Here is a 24931-nt window from a genome sequence, read left to right as displayed (position 1 = left end):
TTATTATGGTAGCTGGAGTGGATCGCCATAGGTCCTGTTACAGAAGAGTGGTCATCTGTCCTAGTGAAGTTTCCAGGATTATCACTCACTATTAGTATTGTATTAATACCATATTTATGTAATAATAATTCTTCTATAATTATAGATCCATTCTAATAAATATCAATAGTTTAAGTTTCTATTTTAATATTGAATATTTTTTTACCAATCCTAGAAACACTAGATATTAGTCAATCAAAGAAATGTTCAATTATTTATAAAATTAGCAAAAAGAAAAGTCTAGGACGTGGTAAGAATGGGAGACTGGCAGAATGCTGGGCCTGTCTGCAAGGAGAAGGCTTCCTCAGGAACTGGTAAGTGAAGGCAGTGTAGGACAGAGCGTGGAAACCCTCGCCTCGCCTCGGCCCCAGCATGTTCACAGTCCCTGTGCATCCACAGCACCAAAGTGTTGAGCAGGGGTTTACCAAGACATGAGGCGGCTACCAGCTTTTGAGTCAAACCGAAAAGTTTGATCTGTGTCACAAGAGACGCAAAGCCACTGATAGTGTCTGACATGGCCTTTGAATTTTACAGTTCCTAGTGTGAGGAGTGTGTAAAGGAAGGAAGCAGGCACCTCTCTCCTCCCCTCCACTCCCCTGCCCTCCAGCTCCATCGCCTCTCCTCTTCTCATTTTGTTCTTTTGATTAGCGCCCTTGAAATGACCTTTTCAGGGTACACGTAAAAAACAAAGAATACGGACAATTTTAGGTCTCTTAAACTAGCAACCCTTTAATCATTTATTAACAAATATAACACTGATAAATGTTAGTCTTGCTACAGATTCTGTTCCTAGGTCTGCACAGCTGCAGTAGCTAAATAATATGGATTACTCATTTTAATGAATCTGATGAGATGTTACTGCTTACACTTTAAGGTGTACACATCATTGAGAATATTATTTAATGGAATAAATCATCACCGTTTAAACACTGAAACCATACAATGTAATTTTCTGCATAAAGTCCCGTTCAATGATGAGAACTAATGCACATCCTGTATATATAGGCAAACTGAATCCATTCCATGTTCAGAAAGCAGAATGAAAGAGAGGTGCACGAGCGCCCCCTGCTGCTAGGATAAGTTATTTTATGTATAAGCATTGTTGATCTTCCAGCCAGCTTTATGAGAAATTGGCTTAGGATTTTAGTATTTATGTTTTTTGTTTTACTTTTTGTCTTCTCCTTACTTATATCTCACTTGATAAAAATCTCATAACAGTTTTTCAAGGTACATGTGAGCACACACGCACACATGCAACAGGCACATGCAACACACACAGGTGCACGCACACGCACATGTCCACGCATGCACACACACCCCTAGGTCTGTTCCTCTAGCATGAAGGAATACCGTTCTGCTAAATATGTTTGGTTTTATTAATAGTTCTCAAATTAAAGTGGCTTCATTTTGATGTCACAAAGCAGAAACAGCTAATGGAACTTCCTCCCCAGACGCATTAGCCTGTCATTTTGGCTAAGTTCAAAGTGAGTTTTAGGTTTGTGATTTGTGAGTGTTGAACAAATGCCAGTGCTCCGAGTGTGCTCAGGCAGGAGATACAGGTTAGTGTGCGGTCCTGGGATCTCTAGCATTTATCTGGTGCAGGAGGTAGCAGTTGTAAACTCACTATCTGATAACACGAATCCTGAAGCCGATCAGGCAGGCTAGAAATCCTTGCATTACTAGTTAGTATGTGGCCTTGACAAGTTTCAAGTTTTTGAAAAGCTGCTTGATTTTACTTGTTGTAGCATTTATATCTGTAATGTGGAAAAATACTGAAAGTGACTCCTGGGACACAGTGAGCATAATGTAAATACTTTCTGCTTAATAAAAACTGTGAGAATGTGAACTGTAAATCTTCACCTGTGTACAGCTACGGCATTCATATTTGCTCACATAGGAACATCCAGGAAACATCTAAATACTTAAAAGTGGGTCATGGTTTCTTAGGGTTATGGTCACTATCAGGCTATAAAATTAGATGAAATAATGAAAAAAATCGCATAGCGAAACGGCATGTGGGAGTTTCGCAGCACAGCGCCTAACCTGTCAATAAGTCTCCTCACCAAGCATGTGTGGTCAACTACCATTGGCTCACTTGAAAGTCAATAATCTGCTTTTCTTTCTACCAGTGTGGAATTTATTTTTCATTTGTCCCTTCTTTCATTTTATCCTTTTTGCTAATATGCAAGCAATCTTGAAAAGTCAGAGCAAATTCTGGGTCCTGTAATGAAAAGGGTGACCGTATTCGGCAATCCCAGTTTGCTTCCATCAGTAGGAGGCTCTTAAGATTCCCTAGTTGTAATAATCTGTGCAGGTGTCACCTTCCGGTGGAGAGAGCCCAAGAGCCCGGATGTCTGACACGGTTAACCCCAATCTCTGAAGCCCCACACTCTGATTTTGTTTCGAAGGCAATGTCTTTAGGGAAAACTATGCTGTTGCCTTCTGTTGAGTCACTTCCAGTCAATTTCCCCAATTTTTTATTAAACAGATTAAAACTTGATTTAATGGATCATGGCCCATACAGAAGCAAAATGTTAATTTCAATTTTTAAGTGAAAACTTCCCAACAGTGTACAAAAAAATAAAGCGCATGTGGTGTCATCCATGTAATTTTGTTAAGCTTCAGAGAAAAAAATCAAAGTGACTGGGGATGGTAAAGGTTACAGCGAATGTTGGAAAGCTACATCCTGAGGCCAAGCAGGTATCTTTCACTATCCAGCATGCACGTGTCCACAGCATTTCAGGCACTGTCATATGTTCTGAGGACATAATGACTACTAATTAGACATTCCATGCAATTTACCACTCAATGAGATTTGGACCTAGTAACTAAAAAAAGAAAGGTCACTACTTCAACATCTATATTGAGAATTTTCAAGAAACTAAATATTGTTCCCAGCATGAACAACCTAGACCTTGATTGTTAGGCTATGGAGGAAATAAAATTACAGTCATCTTTTATAGCTCTGGGAGATTAGTTTCTGGACCCTACGCAGATACCAAAATGTGCAAATGCTCACAGCCCATACGGGGTGTTTGCATATAGACTTGTGAATCCTCTTGTGCATCTTAAGGCATCTCTGGCTTGCTTACAATATCCAATATAATTTAAACTATGTAAGCATTCATCATATGGCATTTTTAGGAATAAATTACTGTACCTGTTGATGCTTTTTTTCTGATTTGATTTTCTGGTTCATTGGATCCACAGATTTGAAGATCATATATGCAGAGAATAATTTATTTAGAAAATAATATATTTGGAAATGTACTTGGAGATGAATTTTTCTCTCTGGAAGAATGTATTTATAATGATGACAATCCTATGGATGCTAACATTAAATGGGATTTTTAAAATCTAGGAACATTTAAACAACTGCAAATCCATTTTTGTTTTGTTTTGTTGCTCACATACTTCACCTTAGACAGCAGATTTCCCAAACTTCTGACTAAAATATTTTGGAATTGCAGAGGTCTCTAAGTTTTGTGATTTTTTTTTTTCCCCCAGTCATCTTAAATTACACATGACTTAGAAAGAGGCTAACTGTACTGTCACTGTAGAGTGCTCATGGTCAGACTTTAAAAAGTCAGGTATATAGGTGCACAGAACCAGATTCAAAAGCCATTTCCAGGTTCCCCATCTCACTTCATGGAGGAAGATTAAGTAGTACATTTAGTGTGTAGTCACTGGGGTTGGAAAGAAGAGATGCTGGTGATGTGTGACTATGTCCAAGGAAGCATTGTTCCGGGGTAATCCTTCAGCAGACTCCTGACTGACCTTGACCACCATTATTTTCTTGAGTGCCACCTGACTGACCTTGACCACCATTATTTTCTCGAGTGCCACTTGTATTTTCTCCAGAACTTGCTGGAAGTTGCTACTCAAGGGCTGCAGAAAGTGGTACCTACATAGAGTTCTTAGACTAAAGTTTGAAGCCCTAGAATTGTCAGTGACTTAGCAATGCTATAAGTCTCCCCCCCCCCGCCCCCGGGGGTGAGGTAGTAAGCTTGCAGCATCTGTAATTGTATTATGTTATGAGTGGAAGGATTCAGATGTGTTTTCTTCTTTTCATGCAGTCTGCTTGCTGTTGAATGAGCAAGTAGAGACCCAGTATAGCTTGAAGTGCTTCCCTCAATAAAGTTCAAGATGTGTTTGCTTGAGATAATTGAAAGAACCCACAGGGCTTCCTGCCCATGGTAGTTTTAGGAGACCCGCCATCCTGGTGTGGAAGGGCTGTCAGCTTGTAGAAAAACTTTGCCAGCTCCTTTAGGCCTCAACATTCTTGTCTTTGGGGCTGGGTCAGCTACTTCCAGTCTCTGAGATTTCCTTCTCTGTCGTCTTTGCTATCTGTGAGCAGTTAGTTCCAGAATCCTACCAGCCTCTACAGGTGCTCTTGTCCTTACAGACAATGGCATGGTGTTTGTGTATAACCCATCTCTGTCCTCCTGGGTATAACCTCCTCTGTCCTCCTCTCACATCAGTTCTCCGTGGTCCTAATGTCATTCGCTCTCTTGTAGCTGAATCCTTGGTCATCTTTGAAACTTTCTAATTGTTGAAAGAAGGAGTAAGTTGCTTATCATTTAAGATGATTCATCCCATGGTCACCTGGCTCTGTGTTCTGGGCCTTGAGTGAGGTAGCACAGTGTGCCATGTGAGTGTGGGTGCTCAGTGCATGTTCCTCATATAATGACAGACAGGAGACAGAGAAGAGGACCAGCTGGAAACTTCAGAGTCCTGCTCCCAGGAACCCAATTCCTCCACATGCTGCTCCTGAAGTTTCCAAAAGCACCACCCACTGGGAGCTAAGATTCAAGCTTGGAGCCTAAGTGCTTTTTGTGCCCACCTCAATCCATGCTCTTTTAAAACATAAAATACAATCCATCCCTCCCATTAACTCCAAAGTCTGAAGGCCTTGCAGTGCCCCTTCAAGCTTGTCAAGCCCAGTCTCATGTAAATCAGATGTAGATGAGACTAGAGCTCACACATTCCTCCAGATGGGAGCCAGTGAGATCAGAATTAGCTAAGTTCCTCTAAAACACAATGGCCAGGCAGGCATAGGAAAGACAGTTTTCAAAAGGAAAAAAAAAAAAAAAAAAAAAAAAAAAAAAAGGGACAGCTGTTCTCAAGTAGACATGAAATCCAACAGGGTGGAGGGTGCTGAAATTTCAAAGGGGAACACTACCTTCTTTGACCCCTTTCCCTGCAGGGCAGGATCCAGAAGCCTCTGCAGCCCTGCTCTGATAGCTTATCTTGGCGATACGGTGCCTGCAGGGTACAGAAACCTCTGGACCTCTGCCCTGACGCCTTGCCTGGGTTTTGCCCATGCAACAGCTCTTAGGGATTCGAGTCTTCCTGTCTTCAGCTCTCCTGGAGTTGAGTGCTAATGGCTTTCTATATCTGTGTCTGTGGTCTCAAGACTGGCCCACACCCATTGTCTCAGGCTGCAATGACTCCATGGCCATGCCAAATTCTTGGAATGATTCCATGCAGTTGCCTACATCTTTTGGAATCTGGGTGGAGAAAGCCTCGCTACATAGCTCTTGGCGTCTGTGAGTAGCACACAAATACCACTGAAGTTTACAGCTGGTACCTTCCAGACTAGCCACCTGGGCTGTGCAAGGGCCCATTGGAACACTTGCACCAGAATGCAGGGAGCAGAGCCCTTGGATCAGAATGTAGGGAGCAGAGATAATGGCAGATGCATGCGTATTTCCAGGTACCTTTCTAGATACTGATCCTCAGGATCCTAGCTTGTCTTGAAAATCCTGCCCTGCCTTCAGCATCATTCTGTCATTGAGTGCTGAGGAGGAAAGCCCGTTTTCCACCTGTCCATATCAGTTTCCTTAGAAAATAACTTCACCCTCTTTGCTTGCTTTGATCGGTTTTTACTTGGGTATAGTTTTTGTACTGAAGTGAACATTTCTGTTAGTCTAACCAATGCATATCCGTGTGACCATTCCCATCCTAGGATGGATATGTGGCGTTCTGCAACCATTTCTTTACTTTTTTACCAAACAGCATTTCTTGGCCATCTTTCTTACAGGTCTGCATGGCAGTCTCGTTTGCTGGGGTGCTGTTCCCAGTGAGGACAGAGTCCAGTCCTCAGCAGCTGCTCTTTTGCCTTACTGCAGAGCATCCCTCATTTCTTCGGGGTCTTCCCAGCTCTCCTTGTACGCCGCTCTGTTTCTTTCTGACCTAAACGCCCTTCTTACCTGGAGACAGGTAAAGTTCCGCTGAACCCCTTAATAGAAGTAAATAGAACCCCTATTTACTTCTGATTTCCACTGCCACGGTGGATCACCCCCTGTTCTCATGTGCTTTGTACTTTACTGCAGTGTGCTGTTTAATCTCTCATTAGTCTCAGGAGTGCTCCCCAATTCCATGCCTGTTGGAAGTCCTCCATTTACACTTCTAGTTTAGCTATCAATTTAAGAGATACATACATACACACACATACATACATACATACATACATACATACATACATATGATTGAAACCAGTAATCACCTTCTTTTCTGCCCGTGTTTCCCTATGCCATTGTGTCAAGGAAAGGAATCAAAAATCCAGTTCCTATGTTCTTGGCATTCCCTTGACGAGATATTAGGGAATGAGAGTTGGAGACTGATCCTACCATAGCCACCCCTTTCCTAACTTTTCGTCTGCTTTGTTGTGGCCTCTTCATGTGTTCACACACTTGACTGGCACTGTTCCAATGCTCTCATCATTGACATGGAAAACCAGGAAAGTTCTCTTCTGCTAACTCAGTTGGAGTTTGGGCATCTTGGCTGATGCTTCCTTCAGCAGCTGAAATGCTTTACAGAAGACTTTCTAGCTCCTCCTTGAAATTATTTCAACCTCTGTTATAAGACTAAGATGTTAGAAGAGAAAATAGTTCAAGATCTTTTATTTTCTCTCTATTAAATTTGACTTTTACCTAATACCCAGAATATTAAAAGTTTTATATTTTAATAAGATGGTGGTATGTTTTGATATGTATGTATTGTGTAATATTTAATCAGGTTAAATATATCTGCCCCCTCAAACTTCCATTATTTAGTATGGTAAAAAAAAAAATGTTACAACTTTTTTCCTTTTTGAAATGTATACTATTTTACTGTTAGCCCGTACTTGCTGTGTTATGTATCAGCACACCACAGCTGCTTGCTCTTACTATTTGTGAGTATTCCTTGTCAGCGATTACTGATTATACTTGATAGTACCTGAAATACTGTAATGAATGTGGTCTGACATGGAACAATGCCTCACATCCATTTTCCTTTTAATTTACATCGTTAAGCCATTGCTTTGTTCCCCTAAAGGAAATTCGATTGAGCTGTACTTCTTACAGATCTCACAAGTATATAAATAAATCACACCATATGTTTTATCCATATCTACTATGATGTAATGATAGAAAAGTAGTTGTAGGGCCCAGGAGGGTTCAGTTTGGGAAATTATACATAGATTGAACAGAAATTATTCTGGGGTGTCTTGTCTCCAAGTCATACTTTAAGGTAGATGATTTCATGAAATACACTCTGAGATGATCAACCCCAATCCTTTCACATACCAAGATGTTACAGTTAATAGGTGATAGACGCTTCCTTGTCTGTTATTTTGCTAACCTGACCAGAGTGAAAACTGTGTTATTGCACAGGAAATCTGAGAGAAAGCACCATGATTCGGTAATTGTAAAATCTGACCCTGAGAAATGGTGTGTGGTGGGAGCCTGTACTTTCTGTGTTCATCTCAGCCAGCACCTTCCTGGGCCCCTGGAGAGTCCTTAGATTCCTTACAGTCTCCTAACAGTAATTTATAGTGGCGAAGCTGAGGTATATATTTACTGGCCCGAGGTCACATACCTAATGAAGACACAAAGCTTCACCCTGCTCTGCCTACCATGTTTCTCACAACATGGGAAGCTATTATGTCTCAATTATTTATCACATTGTACATGGCTACTTTAGACCTCCATTTAAATGTTTGTTAATCCTTGTACAAGAGATGTGCTCTTGTGGTTACAGCCGGGGGAACTTAGCATGGCCTGTCCATGGAGATTCTTCTGTGACCCATTGTGCTCAGGGAATCTGTCCCAATGTTTTGATGGTGTGAGGAGAGCAGGCCAGAGGACAGCCAGAGACCTCCCACTTCTGCTGGTCCTTAGCAAGTCAGATTCTTCAGCATCCTTTACCCCATCCATCACATTTGTTAGTGGTTGCCTAGAGGATATACATACGTCTTTATTTATTGGCAGTAGAATCCAAAAAAAGTCAGAGCTTTAAGGTTGAGGGCAGTTCCTACAAACAATACTATTTATTCTCACACAGAGAAATAAAAATGGGATACTAGATAAGCCATTCACCAATAATTTTTGAACCATAGGTAGTAGTTATTACCTGAAAAAAAAGAAGTAACTTGGTTCTAGTTTTTGCTGATGAGAACAAGGGAAAGAAGGCAGTGTATATTTTATTTCTAACTAAATTGGGGGTTTATTTTTTTATTTTTCTTTAATATGGGGAATCGTGAAGTAAATTCTGAAATGATAATTGCTAATATTCATTTTCCCATAACAGGACAGACATGAATCAATTGATGCTCAAAACACTTGTGGTCTATGGCACATGAATATAGACGCCCTTCCAGAGTGGATAAGCTGCCTAATACAACAAGTAAGTCTCTGGGTTCCTGAGTAAAGTTAGGGATATATAGCCTTCGGAATACTCCTGTGCTCTAGTTTCGTAGATGTGTTGTTTCAGTGCATGTGAATGATCACATTTCTCTTGATGGCTTCGCTCTCCCACGGGAGCATTACAGTGTTTCTCTGTATGACTTTGCACCTGGCATTTCTAGTCTCTAAATGTGCTCACACATACCGACCTGGGTTGTCCCCCCATTTCCATGGCTCTTTCTTGTTGTCAGTGAGACGTTGCCTAGCAACCTAGCAGCTGCCCACCACTGTCCACCTTCTCACTGCCTCCCCCTCCCCTCTGCTGTGTGCACCTGTAGTGTGCAGGCTCATGACACTATCTTACATCCCACCGGGAAATACACATGAGGATACAATGGCACACAAGTACACAGTCACACACGCACATCCATCCAAACATACCGACGCTCAGCTTGCTCTCGTCTCATTAATTTCTTATGTCCTCCAGTAGAACACAAACACTACCAAGCCAGGAAATTCTTCTATCCTTTGCTAGTAGTGTATCCTTGTGGCCTGCAGTTGTGCCTGTTACATCCAGTGAGTGAAATTTTTTATGCATCCACCGTTTATACACACATATAAAATAAGCAGGATAATCGGTGTCTCTTACTGAATGGATGAAAATAGGAATGTTCTGCTGTTAAGTGATATTTAATCAAATATTGTCAGAAAAAAAACTTTTGTGAATTGCACGTTTTGGATATTTTATTTTGCATTGTTAAATACTTGTCTTGGAAAAGTATAAGGAATCTAACCTTTGAAAACAGTAATTAATTTTTTCACCAAGTAACATGTTTTTTTCTTTCTTTTTTCTTTTTTTTTTTTTTTTTTTTTTTTTTTTTTGTTTTGTTTTGTTTTGTCTTGTTTTTTAAAGTGACACATGGTGGCTCTCACTTGAATCTGTGCTTACATCAGGATTTCCTCAGAGCATACTGGTGTCCCACTCCTAAGTGTCCAGAATGCCACAGAATAGATTAGAACCTACAGAGGCCTCACTGTCTTTCTTGACAATTTTAAAAGCAGTTCATTAATTTCTAATCTGAGTATGGAAATACACCAGTACTGAGCTAGGCGATCCGTACTTCTTGGTTGTGTATAGAAAGCCAGGGAACTCTTTATTCTGTTGGCTGATAAAGTCTGTCCATTCCCCCATCCCCCGCCCCATACCCCATGCTTGGCATGCAAGAAGTGAATCAGAACAGACACTTTCTGTGAGATTTCACTTGCAAATGAAGCTCTGTAGACTTGATTTGCTTCCTGGTTCCATGGAGTATTTTTCTTTTCATTAGTTCACACTGTATCTGTATTCAACCTATTGTTCAGAGACTTTCTTTAGGAATTCTTGGTTGTTCAACTAGGCATGATTTGCAATATGTTATCATTCTAGTAGTTTGTAGCTGCTTGCTTATCTCTGTTTACTGGAAAGCTTGTTTCCCTTTGCTGTTCTGTCTACTAATCAGAAAACAGAGAAAGCTAACCTTTTCAGTAATATAAAAAATGTTCATGTCATCGCTCTTTTTTCTTTTCTTTTAAACTCATTCTCTGGTCAGTTTACAATGGAAGCATTGTCTTTATTTCCTTTACTACCTGTAGGCCCAGTGGACAGTTGGGAAACTGAATTGTCCTTTCTGTGGGGCCCGATTAGGGGGCTTTAATTTTGTCAGCACTCCAACATGTTCCTGTGGCCAGCTTGCAGCTGTACATCTCTGCAAGAGCCGGACTGATCACCAACCAGCGCGGGCAGGCAACCTAATGAGGCCAGAGCTGAAATACTTGTCACATCCCGGAGTCTGGTCAGGTTGTGATAAGGAGGCTCTGGTGACAGGTGGTGGCTCCAAAATCAGAAACCACGGGCTTTTGAACATGGCCCGAAACAATAACAGCCTCGGAAGACTAACAGAAGCTCTCTGCCTGGAGGTGCGAGCCACATATTTTGAGACTAAGAATGAGAAACTGCTCTTCAAAGCTTGGGATCCAAAATACCAGCCTTTTGTCCCTGGGCTTGTGACCGGCAGGTGCACTTCCAGAGCGTCACATAGAAAGTCATACAGTTTGGACCTGAACATCAATGAGACACTGCCTTTATTACCCACTTTCTATGAAATCCATAGTAAGACTGCTGCCTATCCCCAGCTAAACGAAACCCAGCCCGTTGACCTCTCGGGCTTGGCTTCGCCGTGTGGGAAAAGTGGCTGCTCCCTTCAAAACCCACCCAGTTTTGATCCGAATATGCTGCTGCACAGACTTTCTGTGTCTCCCCATGAGACCCAGGCACAAAGAGGAAGAGAATTTCAGTGTGGCCTAGAAGCTTCTTCCCTGTATGCAGACCACGCTAATGCTAACAGCCTGACATTCCTGATGGATCTGCCCTCAGCAGGGAGGGGCGTGCTGGACAGCTCTGACCAAGAAGAACACCTCTCTCCTCTGGACTTTCTGCACTCTGCCAGTTTCCCCTTGAGCACCATTAACCACAGGCTGAATAGCAGAGAGAGGAGCAAGTTAAGGACTCTACGAAGGCAACGGAGGAGGCATGAAAGATGGCTACAGAAGCAGGTAAGTGCTTTAAAATCAGAGTTTAGCACAAATAAAAACAGCTTCATAAGCACTGGCGCTTTCGGAACCGAGGGTAATTAGAAGAATTGTGTTATAAATTAACCTCGGTTTTAAGTGTTGGGATGACACGCTTCTCTGTGTACAGTTAATTAATAATTATACAGCCCTGCCATCTTCAGCACTGTGTAGCCCTGATCCTATGCTCCATATATGTTCAGAAAAAGCCCCTCTTGCAATTTTCCCCAATTCTGTTAATATATGAGAGGACCTTATGATATTGAGGTTGGATGGCTTGTCACAATCTATCCCACGTTTAGATTGGTTTTGCTATGATTTTATTTCAGGTTATGTTTTTTTTTTTTTTTTTTTTTTTTTTTTTTTTAAAGTCTTTCCAAGTCTAATCTGGTAACAGTTCGTTCACTCTTCATCACATTTATTCTGATTTAATATTCAAGAAACTGTATTCATATGCTCATGTAGTCCAGGCATGAGTAACTGCTGAATGTCAAGACATAGAAGGGGAATTTATTCAGACTGACATTTTGCAGCAGAGTTTGATTTTCTAGCATTTCAACTGCTTGTGTGTTCCATACAGTATTTCCACAGTTGTGTGGATGAAGGAGGCAGTCAGATTTATCTACTATGGAAACCAATTAAAGTCAATGGAGGACAAGCTTTGACAGTTTGGGAGCCAGTACATTAATGTATAAAACTCTATTTTGAAGATTACACTTATTGTTTGCTTATTAGTAATGGATGGTAGTTCTTATTAGAGTAGTCTATATTAACGATATTCTAAGAATTAATATGGCTGAAGCTGCTTTGTATATTTGTTAGGTGAACTCATAACTTATAAGTTATAAAATTGCCACAGTGAGCACTTCAGCCAGATTAGTGGGGTTTTCTTCTTTAGTTACAGAGTGTAATTACAGGGATGATTTGTTGCATTTTTGACTTGTTGCTAATACTAATAAGAACACCACAGTTTACATTATTTGTAAATGACAGTATAATGTAATAGCAAAGTGTACACTAAGAAAATTAGTATTTTTTTTTTGCATCATTGCTCATGGTAAAATTCTGTGAAGCTATAATAAAAAATGTTTATGAAGTTTATGTGTATCTAAGTAAATTGGAGATGATTGTATGTTGGATGATATTCAGAAAGAACGTCTTCAAAACAACTTACAGGGTTCTGAAGTGATTCTTTTGCAAAGAAAACATTTTAAAGTTGTGATAATTATATTTGCTATACACTGATGACCTATGCAAATGGTATTGGGGTTTTGAGAATTGATCTGGTTATTGGGTTAGATCCTTGGTCGTTGGTAACAAAGTGTCACAGTTTAGAGAGGGTCAAGTGCAGAGTTAAGTATTGAATTTTTTGATAGATGAAATTATTTTTATTCATTGAGACGCACAGAATTTGGCTAGTGTGTTTAACAGGTTCATCAGAACTGACGAATCTGATTCAAACCTGTCCCTGTAGAGAATAACACCTGCTGGGTCAGGTGATTCCACAGGTGCTACAGGCAGATGCGTGCCCAGGATATCTTCAGCAGAGAATCCCTGACTTTACAATGTGTGTACCATGTTGTTAGAGCTGGAGATAATGGTAACAATAGAAAGTCCATCTTGCTGATTTAAGCAAAGACAGTTCATGTCTGAGAAAAAATAATGGGGTAATTTGACAAGTTGTCCGTGTTTAACTAAGATTCATTCCATGAACATTGACCAAATGCCGCTTGAGTTAGCAAAGGCCTATGTGGTGACTTCCTTGCTGTAAGAGGGAAAGAACTCAGGGACTTGGCTGTGCCTCCGTCTGAGCTATGCCCTGGGTCCAGATTCTGCCCTTTCCTTTTTAAATGTATCTTTTTATTAATTTTAAAATTTAAATTAGAAACAATTTTACTTTACATATGAATCCCAGTTCCCTCTCCGTCCCATCCTCCCATGCCCCTCACCGACACCCCCATCCCAGCCCCTTTCTGCTTCCCAGAGAGGGTGAGCACATCCTTTGAGGCAGGGCCTAGGCCCTCCCCCGTGTGTCTAGGCTGAGAGAGTATCCCTCTATGGGAGTGGGCTCCCAAAGTCCATTCGTACACTAGGAATAAAGCCTGTTCTCTTACCAGAGGCTCCATAGACTGCCCAGGCCTCCTAACTATCACCCAGATCTTATTAATGATATTTGTTAGAGTTCCAAATACTTGGTTAGGAATGCTACAATTCTGTCACTTGACACTCTAAATGAAGTGTTAAGCTAGAAATATTTTCATGGTATATACCATGATAGAAATAATATTACTATTTTACTAAAACACTAAAAGTTTGAAGATACAAGATTGCTTTCGAAAGAGAAACTACAGTCAATTGAATAAAGATGTATTGAGCGTTATCTTTGGGGCAAGCATAGCACTGTGCTGTATTCAACCTCCAAGTCTCTTTCCAATCAAACATTGTCTTCTTCATTTTCAAGTATTAAAATGTGTTTACTCCTGGTATAAACTGTGATTTAAATGCTTATAAGGTTCATCTCATGCCCAGACAGTGGGGATATAGAGGAATCCCATTTCCTGCATGCTTTCAAGTCTTGCTTTTTTCATCCTTAACCAACCCCTGAGGATCACTAATCTCTTCTCCATTAGTTTATTATTCACTTACTGCAAATGTTATAAAATAATGATGTAGAAGTAGAATCATAAAGCATGCACTGGAGAGACTGACATTGTTTACTAAGCAAACTTGTCTGTGATATTTATCAATTTACTGCATGTATCTATAGCTATAGTGTGTTCTTTTTACTGCTCAATAGTATTCCATCCTATAAACAAGCCATGATTTCTCCAGTGTAAAAAGATGAGTAGATTGTCTCTGTGAACAGTTATGAATCCAACTGTTATAAACACTCATGTACATAATTTCGAATAAATTAATGTATTTTTTATTTCTCTAGGGTAAATGCTCAGGAGTGGGGTTGCTGGAGCATATGGTAAGTGTGTGTTTAGTTATACAAGACACTGTCAGACTGTTTCCCAGGGTGGCTGTACCACTGTGTATTCTACACAGCAAAGGATGAGATTTCTTACTGCATCCATGAAGGCAAACAGCTGCCGCTCTTTAATTCTTTCTGCTCCTGTTACTCTAATATGACGTTTACCAGTGCCAGACCCCCTAATTTCATGTGTTTATTTTATTTATAAACCATGTTAGAAATTATTATTAATAGTATTAATATATTACTAAAACTCTTAGTTTGAAAGATATAAATAAAATTCCTGTCAAAGAGAAGCTACAGCCAATTTTCAATAGTTCTATTCAACAAAGCCTGAGTGTCACCTTCTTCTAATGTGTTCTTTTTGTGCACTCCTGTATAAGCCTGAGGACCATTTTACTAGAGTTAAAAAGGGAAGCACTGCAGATAGGCAAGCTGTAAACTTCAGCACTGCCCAGATGAGAGGAATGGAAGACAGAAGGGGAAGCCAAAAGTGTTAGGGAAGCCATGCTTAGTAAGGAGGTAGATGGAGAAAGGAAGTTAGGCTTTCCCTTTTTTCTGAGTAATTTGGAAAAGCTGGCAAGACTTTTGAAAGCTGCTGGTCTCTGCCTCTAGAACAGACAGTGCTGAACTAGAGAAGGGAAGGTATCTCATTAAAGGAGAATTATTCCACCCATCAATTGGCAGGGTTTGAGGTGAGTCTGCCTTCCTAGGGATAGTTGCTTCTGCCGGCGGGTGGCCCCTTGGCCATGAAATCAATCCAGTCAGGCCAGAAATTCTGTTCTCTAACCAGAAGGGATTTTGTCTTACTTACTCTTACCTTTGCCAGTCAAAGAGGTAACCCTAAAATCATTAAGGAACCAGATTGGGAATCCGAGCCTCCAGACATTCCAGGCAGCTCTCTGGTAAAAATGGGGATGCCAAGAAGGCAAAGGACATTTCTGGCTTTTATATATGTTTTGACTTAATTATTTATTACATGTCCCAATTATAAGAACTCTTCAAATATTTGGGTACAAATCCTACATCAGATGTGTGATTTATACTACTATACTAATATATTTTATCATACCCAGCCTGTTTGTCTTTGTATTCATGTTGCAATACTTTCCTGGAAAGCAAACCCAATGTTTGAAAGTCCAACTGCTCAAATATAGTTTTTAATTGCTCCAGTGTGGGGTACAATAGCATATTTTAAACCTCTTAGATAGTTTTAGTTTATAAACATTTTTTGCCAATGTTTTTTTTTCTCTGAAAGTTTAATGCTCAGATAGAATTTTGATTTATGTTGAACTAACATTTTAAAAGTCAAATATGAGGTTTAAGTCAAAGTGTTGTTTTTCATGGTATGCAGTTGTTCCTGTACCATTTATTGAAAGCAGCATCCTTTCTCCATGGAAATGTTTTTGTGGTTTAATTGAAAAGTCAGTAGGCCATGTATGTAACTTTCTGTTTGTTGATCTCTTTATCCCTGTTCTGTGAAAGTAGAGCCTTTTCCATTAGAGCTTCATAGAAGACCATAAAGCAAAATTCTGTGCTATTGCCCCCCACCAGCTTTGTTGTTCCTTTTGAAAATTTGCATCCTGTGGTTTCACATAGGAAATTTGGGATGAAACTTGACGATAAATTCTATTGGGACTTTGAAACTGTATTACATCTAGAGGTCAAATTGCAGAGCCATGTCGTGTTTACTGTGACTTTCCTTGTCCATGAACATAATCGACCTTCCCTCCCACATGCAGACCTTTGAGCTTTCTTTAGTGTTTGCAGATTTCAACATTCAGAACTTATAAATGGTTAGTTAGATTTATATCTGGGTCCTCTATCTTTTAAGGAAAAAATAATTTTTATTTTTGTTTAAATTATACATTTTTAACGATTAAAGTATTTTGGTTTTGGCTTTCTATCTTGGGATTCAGGGAGTACGGGTACTTGACATCTCTTGTCAGATTCATTCTTAAATAATTCACGTTTTAATGCTACTTATGGAGATTTTTAAAATGTCAATTTCTAGTTCTTCGTTGTAATGCATGGAAATACAATGCTCTATGTTGATCTGGTATGCTGTACTCTTTCAGCTGTCACCTATTAGTAATGGTGGTCCACTCTTCCGGTAGATGCCAAAATTGGTATTTTCTACTGAGATGATTGCTTGGTATCTTAGTCAGTGTTCTATTGCTGTGAAGAGACCCCATGGCAACGGCAACTCTTGCAAAGGGAAACATTCAATTGGGCTAGCTTACAGTTCCGAGGGTTAGTCCATTAGCATCATGGTGGGAAGCATGGAGGCACACAGGCAGACATGGTGCTGGGGAGAAAGCAGGCATCAGGAAGAGAGGGACACTGGGCCCAACTTCAGCATTTGAAACCTCAAGCCCACCCAAAGTAACACACTTCCTCCAACAAGGCCACACCCACTCCAAAAGGGCCACACCTCCTAATCCCTCTCAAGTAGCACCACTTGCTAATGACCAAGTGTTGAAATATATGAGCCTGTGAGGACCATTCTTATTCAACCCACCGCACTTGGTTTGCTGATAAAAACAGCCATAGTTCTCCCTTTCTAACATAGCTTCTCTCCCTCCCCCTTTCCTTTGCCTACCAATACATCGGTGGAACCCCGGGATAATACTGACTAGAAGAAGGGGGGAGAAACCCTGTATCTTTCATAATACAAGCAAGAAAACACTTGGTCGTTTTTCTTTAAGTGTGAGGACTTAGATATCCAGTTGGTTCTGTGTACATTCTCTCTGAGGCTCTTACAGGGTGGAGAAAGCATCACCATGAGTGTAGACTTTCGTCAGATGCTTTCTGCATTAATCTCATGATGGTGTACTTCAGTGTTGGTATTAATTATCAGTTACCAAGCAGGTCTCACATTCTCACAGTGAACTTTACTTTGAGTATTATGTTGTATTTTTCTTTCTCTGTATTGTTGGAACTAGAGGAAATTTTGCCTCTGCTCATAAAAGTTAAAAGTCTGAAGTTTTCCATGCCGCGCTTTACTCTGGGGGATCTTCAAAGTCTGTCATATCATTTAGAGCAGAGCTTAGGCCCTCCCCCATGTATCTAGGCTGAGAGAGTATCCTTCTATGTGGAATGGGCTCCCAAAGTCTGTTAGCGTTATAGGGTTAAATACTGATCCAGTACCAGAGGCCCTATAGATTGCCCAAGCCTCCTAACTGACACTCACATTCAAGAGGTTTGGGTCTATCCTATGCTGGTTTCCTAGCTATCAATCTGGGGTGCATGAGCTCCCCTGTTCAGGTCATCAGTTTCTGTGGGTTTCTGCATCCTGGTCTTGACTCCTTTGCTCATCACTCCTCCCTTTCTGCAACTGGATTCCAGTAGTTGGGCTCAGTGTTTAGGTGTGGGTGTCTGCTTCTGCTTTCATCATCTACTGGATGAAGGCTCTAGGATGGCATATAAGGTAGTCATCAATTTCCTTATAAGGGAAGGGCATTTAAGGTAGCCTCTCCCATATTGCTTAGATTGTTAGTTGGAGTAATCCTTGTAGGTCTCTGGACATTTTTCCCTGGTGCCAGAGTTCTCTTTAAAATTGGTACATTTATACAATGGAGTACTACTCAGCAGAAAAAAACAATGAAATCTTGAAATTCACAGGCAAATGGAAGGAACTAAAAGAAATCTGAGTGAGGTAACTCAGTCACAAAAAGAGGAGCATGATATATGCTCACTCATATATGGATATTAGACATAAAGCAAAGGATCACCAGCCTACAGTCCACACCAGAGAAGCTAGGAAACAAGGAGGACCCTAAGAGAGACATGCACTGTCTCCCAGGGAAAGGGAAAGGGACAAGATCTGTACAAATTGGGATCAGTGTGGGAGGGGAAATCAACCAGTTACTACTTGTGAACTATATAATATTTCTGTGTCATTCAGTTTAAACTGAAAAAGCTTTGTTCTGCAATGCCTCTCTGGACCTATTTGAAAGATCTTCCTTTGAAAGCCACAGGAAACTGTGTACAAATAGTTTGTGTTATGCTTCAGGATAGCAAGCATTGTGCATGAAACCCTGAAATAACTGACTGTGTGTATGTGTGTGTAGAATGATTTACAATAACCACTTAGTCACTACAGCAGTTCCCATGCGTCTTTCTTAGCGATCTAAATGAGTTCAAGTTAATTGTGCTATTTTATAAAACGTGAGACTAATGTGCTGGAGAAAACAGAGGCGAATAAATCATACTAAAGCCCCACTTACTCAGATTGATGTAGAACTTACCATATGTACCTACCACAAAGGCCCTGTTTTGTTTTTGTGGATTTGCACGTTGGCATCATTTTGAGTTTTTTGGGGTCCTTAAGTCAATTTAATTTTTTATTAGTAAATTTGTCATCTTCAAATTAGATAAAAGTTATGCTGCGGATATATATTTCATAGTGCTTTACAATTATAATAATATTCAATTGATGAGGAATTATGCTGTGTTCATTTTCTGTAGGAAAAATAGGTGTCAAGTTTAATTTGATGACACAAATTATTGATGGTTTTATCAATACAGAAGCATATTCATGAAGTCTTTAAGGAAAGAATAAAACTAATAAAGTTAATAGACATCATGACCCACAATCTTGTATTGAGACAGACCAATGTATATTTGTGTCAAATTAAGTCTTCTTTGTGTCAAATTATAATTTAAGTGTAAGCTTGCCACTCTTTTTCATTTATAAATGCAAAAACATTTAGATCCTCAATAGGATAATATTTTTTAAAGTTTTACTTGTTTGTCTATTTGATTTTAATATTGTATTTGTTTGGTAGAGATTGAATACAGTTGATACCTTTACTTTAATAATTGCATAGATCTAAAATTTCTAATGCTTTTCACAATACCTAGCATATGAAACATGCTCGAGAACTTTTAAAATATAGATTTATTTTTTTAATTTGAGAATAGTTTATATTTATGTAAAAAGTTTGAACATAATACAAAAAGTTACTATATACTCACACCTAGTTGCTTATACTATTAATGTTGTATACTAGTCATAATTAGTATACAATCCAGGCTTGCTTCATGTTCTCTTATGGTATTTCTTTCTCTTTTAAATCTAAGCCATCATCCAGGACATTACATTTAGTCATGTCTTGTTACATGCTTTTGGATACAATGACTTCTGTTTCTCCCCCCAACTACCCCCTTTTTTGATGACCTAGAAAAGTCCTAATATATCTATATCTATCTATGTGTATATATATATATGTATATATATACATACATACACATATATGTATACATATATACATACATACACATATATACATATATATACATATATATATATATATATATCTTACCTGAGATTTTAGTATTTTCATATTTTCTCCAAGACTAGTTATATCTCCAAGACTTAGGTTCCTCATACCACCTCATATAAGTAAATTACCCAAATGATTCAAAGATGACATATTACAGCGAAAATGTACACAGATAAGAAAGGTGTAGCTTCCAACAATCCCAGGAGACACAGCCTCACAGCAAACTCCCTGGTCCTCTGACCCTGAATCTTTCTGCTGCTTCTTTCTCAATGATCCCTGGAGTTTTATTGTAGTTGTGTCTGTTGGGAATGGGCTCCACAACGCTGCGTTTTGATTGGCTGTAGCTTTCTGTCTGCTGTACAGAGAAAAAAAAAGGAGGAGGAGGAGGGGGAGGGGGAGGAGGGGGAGGAGGAGGGAAAAAAGTAGTTGGGGCAAAAATGCCAGGCCTCCCTTTGAAGAGCCTTTCTTCACTGAGTGTTTTAGGATGTGCTTTATTCCCCCAGGGTAAGCTGTGACAAATGTATAGCTCTGTGCTCCAGGCAGGTTTGTAGCCTTAGCCCCTGAAGTTTTCATAGCAGAGTGGACATGTAGATGCCTACCACTTAGCTTGCACAAAAATATCAGACTCCCAAATGGTAGCAAGTGTTCGGCATAACTTTGTTAAGGAACATTAGTGCCACTCTTCCCAAGCAGTATGTTGGGACCCCCCTGGCCAAATTCACACTTCAAGCTCTTGCATACCAGACAAGGCTAACCTTATAAGCTCATATAGGCCTGCTGTGTTAACTGTTATTTGCTCATAGAGTTTGAGGATGTAAGATAAAAAATGTGTTTCTCCTTCTACACAAATATGTACTATTGTGATACATCTCTCTTGATGTTGACTCAGAAGGTCTTTGCAACAGAAAGGAGAAAATGTTAACTGTCAGATTCTTATATCAGCTTCCCATTGCTGCTCTTAGTAATCTCCACAAATGTGAGAACCCAAGACAGCATGATTTTCTTATCTGGCAGTGATCAAGCTCACAGTCTGAAAATGGGCCTTGTTGCTAAAGTCAAGGTATTGGCAGGGTTCTGGGGCAGAACCTCTTCCTTGCTTATTAAAGCAATGACACGTTTTAATTCATTGGTTCATGTTTCATCTAGTAACAATGATGCTCCAACCTTTAGTTTTTTTTATTTGCATCTCCTTGTAGACTTTTTTAAAAATTAAAACCACTTAAATGTGTGTGTGTGTGTGTGTGTGTGTGTGTGTGTGTGTGTGTGTGTATCTGTCACATGTGTGAGTATAATCACAGAGGCCAGCAGAGGTTGTTGCATCCCCTGGAGCTAGAGTCACATGCAGCTACTAGCTGGCTGATATGGGTGCTGAGAGCTACACTCAGGTCCTCTGGCAGAGCAATATCACTCTACTGCTGAGTCATCTGTCCAGCCCACTTCTGGACACTTTAATAGTTCCTGTCTTTATGGTGGGAACATTCAGATCATCCAGAGTGACCCTCTCCCCATTTTGAGGTCACTACAAAAATATATATTGCTTGATGATGATGATGATGGTGTTGGTGGTGGTGAATGATAGTGATAATCTCCATTTCCAGGGATAAGGAACTGGGCATCTCCATATTGGTAGCCAGTTAGTATTCTGCCTGCTTCACCTTCCTATAGCTCATTTAATCCTGGCACCATTTTATGAGATAATTCCTATTAACATGATACTCTGGCTAGAAAAACTGAGGTTGAAAAAACTTAAATAAGTTCTACAAGTCCACTCCCCAGCTAAAAGTTCATCCAGTGAGCTTACCCCACGGTTAAGGACAGTGGCCACTAAGCCTGTTGACCGGAGTTCTATCCCATAGACACAAAGGGTAGAAGGAGTAAATTGACCCCTGCAAGTTGTCCTCTGACCTCCACACACGTGCAATGGCATGAACACACACAACTAAATAAAATTAAAAGGTTTTTCCCACCTATTTTATCTCCCCTACCCCCACCCCTTTGTTGGCCTGAGCTATGTAAACTAACTGCCATTGAACTCACAGAGATCCACCTGCTTGAGTTAGATTAAAGTATGTGCCGCCACGCCTGGCCTATTTTACCTTTTGTGATGTCCGAGGAAAACATCTTTTCACCCTATACCTTTATTCTTCACTCATCTTTCCTTTCCTTTAAATAATGCTATTTTGCTGGTTTGCTCTGTTGGAAACAGTGCTCAGTATGGAGGCTGCAAAGATAAATAAAATACCATCCTCCCCTCAGAGACCTAATCTTAGGCAATGGGGAAGATATACAGACGGTTGTGGCTGATAGTTTACTGTCATATAGCTTTGGCTGAGACCTTAGGATATAGCTGAAAATACAAAACAGACTTAGATAAAATAACAAGGCTATCAAGGATAGAGAGAGAGAGAGAGAGATGCAGATACACGAAAATTGATTACACAGAAATGGAGGAGTTGATTGGCTGATGAAGAACAGTGATGCCATTATGAGAAGCATACTGGTCCATGGGTGCCAAGTAGCTGCTGGTGAGTTCTCAGAAGCACCGTGCCACAGCCAGCTGGAGGTTGGCAAAGGGATGCCCACTGGATGAACTGAACTAATGAATCATGTATTTCATGCTTCGGGCATGGGAAATGTCTTAAGCAAAGAGACTGACAGTGGTCCTTGACCCTGGATGCAGGTTGGATTTCCAGTAGGAGCCTTAGAAATTACGTTAGTTTTACTATAGAGATTATGTTTCAATTGGCCTAGATCATGTGTGTGTATTAAAAAGCAGTATAAATATTTACTTGAAAGTAACACTTTGCATATTCACTTGGCATTGAGAAGGTGCATTTTGTCAGAGCAGGAGGCAGTAGGGAAATGTGGTGACATCAGCAGTGGGCATTTACTAAGCTTTACTGGAGGCACAGCATAAGGTATTGACTGTGTGGGCTGATTTACTGAACTGTTAGGTCACCAGAGCAAAACTCTCACAATGGCGAGATGGTCGATGTGAGCATCATCCTGCTCAGAAACTCGAGTGGGAAACAAGACCATTAGGGATCTGCATGATCATCCCAGTTGCTAATGTGTAAAGCGCCCTCGCCAAAATCAAGCTATTGACAATGAGGTGATGTTAGAAGTCAGGCCTTAGCAGGAGGCTAGGTCATGAGAGCCTCTTCCAAGGGCTGACAGTCATTGTAGAAGAGGATTTTAATTGAAGGAGGAGGAGGAAGATGATTTTGTTAATTCTTTGAGGATTTGGTCATATTTATCTCAACTTCCCCCAGATCCTGCTGTCTAACCTCCTTACCCACCCAACTTGAAAGATTTTTGTTGAACTTGAAGGAAAGCAGGGAGGGTTTATAGGAATTCTGGAGGCAGGAAAGGGAAGGGAGAAATGTTGTAATGAAATCATAATCTCAAAAATAAATTTAAAAAAAATTTTTGCAATCCAGGAAGCAATAAAAAGAAAACACACACATACGTACATTGTTTTCCTCTCAGTATTTTGTTGGCTTGTTTTCTCAACCTCCTGTTTCCTGCCAAGTGAGGACGAAGCCAAGAGGCCCTTAGCAGAACACATACCTTGATCCTGGACCTCCCACCCTCTAGAATTGTGAGGAATACTTTCTATTCTTTATAAACCATGCAGTCTCAGATACTGTGACAGCCACAAACAGACTAAGACTCTAGATTATTTTTAAGGCTAGCTAGTGAGCCCCAGGAACTAGAGCTTCGTGCTTTGTTTAATGAACACAACTAGCTCCTGGCTCCAGCTCTTTTGACCTTGTGTGGCCCTGGGAACACTGCCTCCAGTTTCCATGCTGTATCCACATGTGGGTTCATTTACCAAATCAGCCCAGGCCAAAGTATTTCCAGCTGAGTTCCTCCCCCATTGGACGCTTTCTCCCCTTACATCCTTTAGAAAGGCTGGGCACTTTCAGTGATGTGGCCACCGAACGCTTAATACCTTTAAGTCCACAGTCACTTGCTGGCAATGCAGTCTGTCTGTCTCTGCTAGGATGGCAGTTCTACCCACTCTTCTCACATGTGAAGGCAACACAGTAGCAGCTACCGTGGCCCCTCCCTGTCAACACACCTGGGAGCCTCCCTTCGGCTCAGCGTGATCAACTTTAATTGGTTTCACCTGGATTTATTTTTTAACAAAGTATTTTTTCCTTCCTTCCTTCCTTCCTTCCTTCCTTCCTTCCTTCCTTCCTTCCTTCCTTCCTTCTTTTTTTGTTCAAAGCAAGGTTTCTCTGTGTAGCCCTGGCTGTCCTAGAACTATCTTTGTACACCAAGATGGCCTCCAACTCATAGAGGCCTGTCTCTGCCTCCAAAGTGCTGGGATTAAGGTGTGCACCACCATCGTCTTGCACAAAGTCATACTTTAAAGTTACTCTTAAAAAGAATATAACAATTTTATACAAACAAAACCTCTGAAGAAATAAGTTTAAAAATAAGTCATTTAGATGCCAAATTTAGGAGAATAGTTATCCCTGGTAGTCTGGGTTGCTGACACTCATAATTATGTTTTACTTCTTATGATGGGCAATGTTGTCACAGACATCATCTTCATAGTCCATCTTGTGAGTCTCTACTATTTTATAAAGCATGACCAAACCAGACTGCTCGAATAACGCCATGTTCTATTTAGTCGTTACTTGACTGAGGATGTTGGACCACTTGCCTTTGCTCTCTGTTTCCTGCAGGGGGGAGTATAGACCATACAGGGAGTGACTCTTTTTATGCCAGGGGCTCAACTGGCAGTTTAGTGGAATGTACTTTAGATTGTATTTACTCCGCATTCCCTTCTCTTATGTACCTCTGACTCCGTCAGGACTCAACCCTCTAATAATGCTTTTCTGATATATCCTCAGAATAAAATAGGATATTTAATAATCGCTGATGGAAATTTTCCACTAAGCATTGTGAATCTGTGCTATGTCGTTGACCTTCTCATCCACTAGCCAGCCTTTCAGCTCCATATTTCTGTGATCGCCTGTGAAGGACTGGTTTGTAAAGGTGAAATCAAACACCAGAGGGCACCAAGTCTCCTCCTGGAGCAAACCAGACTCATTGCTTTGTCTATAGAACTTCCATGTACTGGAGTACACTGTGGAATGTTGTATTTTAAGTCTCTTAATCAAAACCTGTGAGACTTCATTCTTTGTAAGACAAAGTTTGCATGATCAAGGGTAGGTTCCTCTTGTGCCATCAGCTAAGGTTCTGTCGGTACCTTTGTTCACCAGCTTCGTAGGGACGTTTGTTCTGACTTTGTTCAGAGGGAAGAGTTTCTCTGGGTTAGCATTTTGGATACTTTTATGTATATTTAAATGCATCACTGTGGTTTTAAATTTGAGCTA

General features: G+C 40.3%; 1 protein-coding gene across 2 annotated transcripts in view; it reads left to right on the top strand.

The window, feature by feature from the left end:
* Positions 1–24931, top strand: part of Rnf180 (ring finger protein 180) — a 143409-nt gene that overhangs the window by 24889 nt on the left and 93589 nt on the right. Inside the window, exons 3-5 of one of the 2 annotated variants that reach the window (XM_051182891.1) lie at positions 8614–8709; positions 10341–11300; positions 14254–14289. In XM_051182891.1, coding sequence (XP_051038848.1) covers positions 8614–8709; positions 10341–11300; positions 14254–14289 — 1092 coding nt within the window. The remainder of the gene's footprint in view (positions 1–8613; positions 8710–10340; positions 11301–14253; positions 14290–24931) is intronic. The other variant, XM_051182892.1, reaches the window with a different exon arrangement.

The sequence above is a fragment of the Phodopus roborovskii genome, unplaced genomic scaffold (assembly GCF_943737965.1).
Source record: "Phodopus roborovskii unplaced genomic scaffold, PHOROB, whole genome shotgun sequence".
Taxonomy (NCBI): domain Eukaryota; kingdom Metazoa; phylum Chordata; class Mammalia; order Rodentia; family Cricetidae; genus Phodopus; species Phodopus roborovskii.
The sequence above is the reverse complement of the archived record's forward strand: the minus strand, read 5'-3'. Positions and strand labels throughout refer to the sequence as shown.